The following is a 7,938-nucleotide window of genomic DNA, read 5'->3' as shown; positions in this document are numbered from 1 at the left end:
CCTGGGCATCTATTTTTAATGTTTCTCTAACACACCCCAACTTCTTCTTCAGAAAGCTTAAATTCTCTTTGTGCTATGAGATATAAATGTGCTACACTGTTCTCTAAAAAACAAAACAAAACAAAAACCTTGATGAGGGCTTTGACTATGTGGGACAGATAAACTTTAACTTGTTTCATTCACAATGATAGAGTTTGAATTCAACTGTCCTTTAAGTGAGTTCTACATGTCTTGTTGCTAAAATTTTTAAATCAATGCTATAAAATCTTTACTTATGTTTGTCTGTATTTTATGCATGTATGTATACATGGCTGCCTTTATATTATCTACATGTCACCAAATTGACCTGTAAATAAATGTGTTCATAATTTAATCAGCCAAAATGCTTTTCAAGTTCATGTAAATTTAGTAATATAGGTTAAAGCAAAACTAGTTTTTAAATTGTTGGTAATGCCAAGTGCAGTGGTTCATGTCTGTAATCCCAGCACTTTGGGAGGCCAACGCAGCAGGACTGCTTGAGCTTAGCAGTTTGAAACAAGCCTGAGCAACATAGGCAGGCCTTGTCTTTACAAAAGGTAAAAAATAAAAATTAGTTGGGCATAGTAGCACAAGCCTGTAATCCCAGCTACTTGGGTGAGTTGAGGTGGGAGGATTGCTTGAGTCTAGGAGATGAGTTTCAGTAAGCCAGGACTGGGCAAGAAAGTAAGATCTCATCTCTACAAAAATATTTATAAATTAGCCAGGCATAATGGCATGTGCCTGTAGTCCTAACTATTCAGGAGGTTGTAAAGTAGAAAGACGGTTTGAGCTTAGGAGAGCAAGGTTACAGGGAGCTATAGTTATGCCACTGTACTCCAGCCTGAATAATAGAGACTCTGTCTCTAAAAAAATTAAAATAAATAAAATTTGCTTTTCTCTTTTGAAAAAGATTTTTGTGTACTATTAATGTGATAGTAGAAAAAATTTGTTGCTCATTTTTCAGTAAACTGCAAAAAAAGTGGGGATGGACAGATAGACTCTGTTTGCCTCCTGCTGTCTCTATTAGATATTTTGATTGCTTAGAAAACTGAGTCCCCTTTCTACCATGAAAAGATTTTTAGGCCCGCGCCGCCGCCGCCTTCGGAGCGCAGGGTCTCGCCGCAGCAGCTGCTCGCAGCTCTCGGGGGATCTAATAGGGAGGCCTGTGGGCGCACGGGCGAGTGGGCCAGGACCCGGAGCGGTTGAGGAGCCGGCAGCAGCAGCGCGGCGAGCCCCGGACGAGGCGATCCGCGCTCCTGAAAACTCGGGCGCGCGCTCGCGCCGCTGCACCCGCATCGATGAAGATGGTCGCGCCCTGGACGCGGTTCTACTCCAACAGCTGCTGCCTGTGCTGCCATGTCCGCACCGGCACCATCCTGCTCGGTGTCTGGTACCTGGTCATCAATGCCGTGGTACTGTTGATTTTATTGAGTGCCCTGGCTGACCCGGATCAGTATCACTTTTCAAGTTCTGAACTGGGCGGTGACTTTGAGTTCATGGATGATGCCAACATGTGCATTGCCATTGCGATTTCTGTTCTCATGATTCTGATATGTGCTATGGCTACTTACGGAGCATACAAGCAACACGTAGCCTGGATTATCCCATTCTTCTGTTACCAGATCTTTGATTTTGCCCTGAACCCCTTGGTTGCAATCACTGTGTTTGTTTATCCAAACTCCATTCAGGAATACATACGACAACTGCCTCCTAATTTTCCCTACAGAGATGATGTCATGTCAGTGAATCCTACCTGTTTGGTCCTTATTATTCTTCTGTTTATTAGCATTATCTTGACTTTCAAGGGTTACTTGATTAGTTGTGTTTGGAACTGATACCTATACATAAATGGCAGGAACTCCTCCGATGTCCTGGTTTACGTTACCAGCAATGACAATAAGGTGCTGCTACCCCCGTATGATGAGGCCACTGTGAATGGTGCTGCCAAACAGCCGCCGCCCCCTTACGTGTCTGCCTGAGCAGAGCTGAGGGCAGCAGCTTGACTTTTTTGACATCTGAGCAGTTCTATTATTCCACTTTGCGATGAGCTCTCTGAGCTTGTTTGTTGCTGAAATGCTACTTTTAAAAATGTAGATGTTAGGTTGAAACCTGTACTTTTCCGCATATGCTTTACTAGAACACTGTGATAGATGAGCTGTAGAATTCTTTCTATAGGATTCGGGGTGTAATGGGCTTCACTAACCTTCCCTAGGCACTGAAACTTCCCCCAAATCTGATGGACCCAGAGTCAGAGAAGTTCGCTTTTGTACCTGCTGGGCTCCAAAGTTAGGCACTTGGTCACACTTTTTCTCTCTACTCCCTCTATTTTGAAAGTGTAAAATAGAACCAAAAATAGACAACGTTTTCTTAAGCCATTCCAGTGCAGAGAACAAACCCTTATGGAAGCAGGAATGTCAATTGTGTGATCATTGTTCTAATTAGGTAAATAGAAGTCCTTATATATGTACTACAAGAATTTGCCCCCTAGCATCATTTATGACTTAAGTTCAATGACGGTTTGCACTTGGTGGTAAAGGACTTTTCTCCATGGCCTAAATTAAGACCATTAAAAAGTGCTAGGCTGTGGGAGCAGTAACCATCTGATGACTGTTCTTGTGCATCCGGGTCCAGGGACATGGGCGACGTGCCTCGTCTGTATTAGAGGGTGGGACGGGTGTGTTTGGCGCTGCATGGGGTCTGGTACTCCTCTCCTGGATTCACATCCCTACCCAGGGCCCGCTTTCACAAGTGTTCTGCCCTATCCTGGTTCAAGGAGGTCATCCAGCTGACTTTACCAAGCGGAATTGGAATAGATTTGATACAAATTTGTCTGGCAACATGGAAAAGGGTTTTCCTCCTCCTTTCCCTCCAAGGTACATTCTACCGCTTTAAACTTCCAAGTATACTTAGTGACCTTTTAAAATGTAAACGTTTTCAGAAAAATGAAGGTTGCTTTCCCTGTATGCGTTTATTATCTTGACTACCTGAACTGCAAGGGATTTTTATATATTCATATGTTCCAAAGTCAGCAACTCTCCCGTTGGTTGATTATTGAATGTGCTATAAATGAAGTCTTTTGCAATTAAAAAGAGATTTGCCCACAAAAAAAAAGATTTTTACTTTTTGCATTTTTAATGATCAGTTTTTCTAAATGAATAACAGTTATTTCACAATGACCTATGATCCTATTGCTGTTCAAGTGTTTTAAATCTTTGACATATTTTACAGGCTTCCCAAAATCAAACTTCAAATTAAAAATTAAGTCTTTTTGACTTCAAACTAACTTTTAGACACTCTGGAAGGGTTCCTGGAAATACGAGAGAGACATGTTAGGCTTACTTGGTATGTTAAAATCATGCAGGAAGGATTGTGAAATAAGAAATAATGTTTAGCCTTTTTTTGAGTCATTTTTGTATAAATGTGTTAGTACGTGTTCCAAAATTATGTGATTCTTAAAAAACTGATATGTCCTGATATGTGTTATCAGTCATAATTACGGATACTGTGTAAAGTTGTTGTAGACCACAAAAATGACCAAATTTCCTTGTCAATTGCATCTTTAATCATGGTCATTTTAAGTCTTATTGTTCACAATTAAGCATCTGTGGTTTTATCCTTATGCTCTTGTTTTCTGAAGCTCTTTATAAATCTTTGCTGTCACCCAGGCTGGAGTGCAGTGGCGTGATCTCGGCTCACTACAACCTCCACCTCCCAGGTTCAAGTGATTCTCGTGCCTCGGCCTCCTGAGTAGCTGGGACTACAGGTGCACGCCACCACATCCAGCTATTTTTTTGTATTTTTAATAAAGACAGGGTTTTGCCATTTGGCCAGGCTAGTCTCAAATTCCTGACCTCAGGTGATCTGCCTGCCTTGGTCTCTCCCTTTATAAATCTTAAAATTTTGTGTCTTTAAGGAAATTTGTGGAAAAGACTACAACACATAATCTTGAATACATGTTTCTGATTACTTTAAGATTGAATCATGTCTGTAGTCCCAGCATTTTAGGAGGCCAAGGCAGAATGATCGCTTGAAACCAGGAGTTAAAGACCAGCCTGAGCAACATAGCAAGACCTTATCTCTATTTAAAATTTCTTCTTCTTCTTCTTTTTCTTTTAACAGCAAGCTCATCCTTTAAAATTTAAAAAAAAAAAAATCAAGATTTAATCATTAGACGGGGTAAAAAAATTTCAGAACACTAAGAGAATAAAAGTGGACTCATAAAATTGCTAATGTATCAACAAATGGAACAATAGTTAACTACATGAGACTGAACTAATGAAAAATGGAAACTGCTTTTCAATGACAATTTTTTGTTTGAAACATTGCTGATTCTTTTTTTCCTAAAGAAAACACTTTTCTTTTAAGCTATTTATAGCTTTACCAACTAAGTAAAGTATACTTTTGTGAGCCAAACTGAAACATTTACCTCTTTATTTGGTCACTCCAAAATTTAGAAACCATTTGTGAGTTTTCTTATTTTATGACAATATAATTATTTGCATAGATTCAGTAAAAATCTGTTTTCTTTTTAATAGTACATAATTTGAAATGCTGATTATTTTACCGAGGCTTTGACTGGAATTTCCTATTTTTAGAAATGACCAGACTTCTTTGAGGAATTGAGGTGCATTTTATGAAGCCAACAGACTTGGAAAAAGACTGGCCTGGGTCTACACAGTTCCCTTACAAGGTTCCTGACCTTGAAGTAAGTCAAGAATCTCACTTTTGGACAGACCCAGGAAACTCAAGGTATTTCGAGGGCCTTGAGAAGAAAGGTATTCACCCAATTTTTTGGTACAGGTAATACAGTGTTTGGCTTGGCCTCTAAGTTTTTTTTTTTTTGGGTGGAGATGGGGTTTTGCCATTCTGCCCAGGCTTATCTCAAGCTCTTGAGCTCCAGCAATCCACCCACCTCAGTCTCCCAACGAACTTGGATTACAGGCATGAAACATCATACTCAGCTCTGGCTCTTAAGTTTTTAAAAAGTCGAATCTGCGATTTTTTATGAAAATGTTCCAACAAACCGACTTGAAAGAGCTTGTGTGATAAATCACTATTCTTAGTGTACTTTATGCAAATAATCACCAGGTATAAGACTAAAACTTAATTTTATATATAAATTGGTCTTTCTATGATTTATCTTTGTTAGAAATGGGGAACAAAGAGAGGAAAACTATGTTTCAGAAGAAAATTATCATGTACCTGTTATTAAATTCCTAACCCTGCCCATTGTTTTGGGGTTATTGTTTTCCTTGCAGGAAATCCTGAATCCTGAATTCTTTCCCGGCTATAAGTTTCCAAACTAATGTTTTCTAAATTTTTCTTCCACTTTTCTGACTTGGACTCACCAAAACTGAAACTCTTTTTCTTCTGAAGTTTGATGAGCTGAAGCTCATGCATAAACAACCTTAAGACATACAAATTATAAACTTGAAAAATCAGTCAGATTGCAACTGCCTGCTTGCTCCAACTAAAGATGTTTTAAACCCAAATCTCAATGGACTGTCTTCACAAAAGATACATTTTCCTTTGCCGTTTAGATGCTGACATTAAAAGTAGACCTGTGATTTTGCTCTTTTTATTGTACAAAAAATAAATCTAAATATTTTAGCAATTTTATCTCCACTCTAGAATTACAGATCAACTAGCTGTTTACCAATCCCACTTTCTCTTCTTTGTGGATAAAAAGCATCCCTTGAAATTAGGTGTGGCTGTGTAGAATGAATTCAGGGCAATAGAATGTGAGTGAAAGTGACTTATGCTACTTCCTGGTCTGACCCATTAAAAACTGCCAATGCACAATCTATCTGTATGCTGCTCTCTCTCTTTCCCCTTCTACCTGCTACATGTTGATTGACTACATTGAGCAAAGACCATTTCCTCCAACCACTGCCTTCCAATCTCCCATTAACACCCACCGCTTAGTAGCCATTAGATTTTTATATGACTTACTCATGTAAATTTCTACTTAAGCCATTGAGATTTGATGGTTTATCTGCTTCAGTAGCTAACAGCCCCTTAACTAAAATAACCATCATCCATTTAAAAAGTACATAAACAAGCTCTTCTGAAACAAAGTAATTTTAGATTATTCCTTTTTCTCCTTGAAGTCATATTCTCATCCCACTTCTCCCATAGTACATTATCCAAATATATTTTATGCTTGAATCTTTAATTGACTACTGTATTATACTTCTCTGTAACAAAAATAAGTCTATAATCTGACATTATGAAAGCTATTTGTTTCCTCGATTCATAAAGGTCTAAATGTTGGAAAAAGTATTTTTTATAGAAATATTATTACAAAAGGGTACAAAACTGGAGCCTCAGGCCAGTTCACAAAAGAGAGAAGGATTCAGGCCAGGTGCAGTAGCTCACGCCTGTAATCCCAGCACTTTGGGAGGCCAAGGCAGGCGGATCACCTGAGGTCAGGAGTTTGAGACCAGCCTAGCCAACATGGTGAAACCCCATCTCTAATAAAAACACAAAAATTAGCCAGGTGTGGTGGGTGGTTGTAATCCCAGCTACTTGGGACACTGAGGCAGGAGAATTGCTTGAACCCAGGAGGCAGAGGTTGCAATGAGCCGAGATTGCACCACTGTACTCCTGCCTGGGCGACAGAGTGACATTCCATCTAAAACTAAAAAAAAAAAAAAAAAAAAGGAGAGAGAAGGATTCCTTATGTTACCAGTCCCCCGAACACCATGTCAAAGCCAGTCATCTTACACAAAACCCAGAGAAACACTGAGTCTACCCAGGACACTTGCCCAGACAGCCAGGACCGCACAAGAACAAGGTAAGAAGCTAGTTGAACTTCAGCAACTTAGCTTAGACAGTAGTACCACACCACCCAGCATGATTGTGGGACAAATTCATCCCAGCCCTTAAGCCATTCTCAAAACATGCAGTTTTTTCAAGGTGGTAGTGGGAGCCATGATTTATAGCCTGTTGGTCAGAAGTATTGGTAACATCCCACTACTGGTGATTGATACCTGAAGTGGAAGCAGTCTTATGGGACTGAGCCCTTAACCTGTGGAATCTGACCCTATCTCCAGGTAGATAGTATCAGAATTGAATTGCATTAAAGAACATCTAGCTCGTGTCAGCTGCAGAACTGACTGATGTGTGGGGAAATCACACCATATCTGGTCACAGAAGTGTTCTGTGTTAAGTGTGTCAGTAGAGAGAAAAATCAGTTTGGTTTTTCCTTTCGCAATGTATACCCTGAGAAAGTCTCAGTTATCTTACAGTGCACCTGTGAGATAGACTACATGTTTATTTGGGGTAGTTGTGGGGCTCTGCTCCACATTGTGAAGACAAGTTGCATAAGCACCTTAGTCTATTTGGGCTGTTATAACAAAATACCTGAGACTGGGTAATTTAAAAATAATAGGAAGGTATTTCTCACAGGTCTGGAGGCTGGAAAGTCCAGGATCAAGGCAGCAGCAGATTTTATGTCTGTTGAATACTTGCTCTTTACTTCATAGATGGTGTCTCTTAATGCATTGTCACATGGCAGAAGGGGTGAACAGCTCCCTGCACCTGTTTTGTAAGGTCACTAATTCTATTCATGAGGGCTCTACCCTCACAGCTTAATCACTCCTAAAAGCCTCCACATTGTTTTTTTTGTTTGTTTTGTTTTTCACGATTAGTCAACTGCAGTAGTAAGAAGGGAGGAAAAAGTGGAACAAGGAGTTCTATCTATAACTGACTGCGAACAATTGAGATAACTGACTACCTTTAAACCAGCCAGCCTCCACTTCTTAATATTATCACATTGGCAATTAAGTTTCAACAATAAATTTTGGGGGATATATTCAGACCATAGCAATAGGCAACAAACAAATCTTTATTGTTTCGAACTACTGAGAATTTAGGGTTGTTACTACAGCAAAATCTAGGTCATCATCACTTAAGGTA

At 39.6% G+C, this 7,938-nt stretch overlaps 1 protein-coding gene across 1 annotated transcript; it reads left to right on the top strand.

Moving 5' to 3' along the window:
* Nucleotides 1-1,121: 1,121 nt before the first annotated feature.
* LOC100392085 (lysosomal-associated transmembrane protein 4B-like) lies at nt 1,122-2,046 on the top strand. Its single transcript, XM_009001727.5, is given in 1 exon segment — nt 1,122-2,046. A coding segment is annotated over 1 exon segment (681 nt). The 5' UTR covers nt 1,122-1,316; the 3' UTR covers nt 1,998-2,046.
* Nucleotides 2,047-7,938: the final 5,892 nt, after the last annotated feature.

This window comes from Callithrix jacchus, chromosome 7, assembly GCF_049354715.1.
Source record: "Callithrix jacchus isolate 240 chromosome 7, calJac240_pri, whole genome shotgun sequence".
Lineage (NCBI taxonomy): Eukaryota > Metazoa > Chordata > Mammalia > Primates > Cebidae > Callithrix > Callithrix jacchus.
Note: the sequence above shows the minus strand (reverse complement) of the source record. Positions and strands in the feature narration are given on the sequence as shown.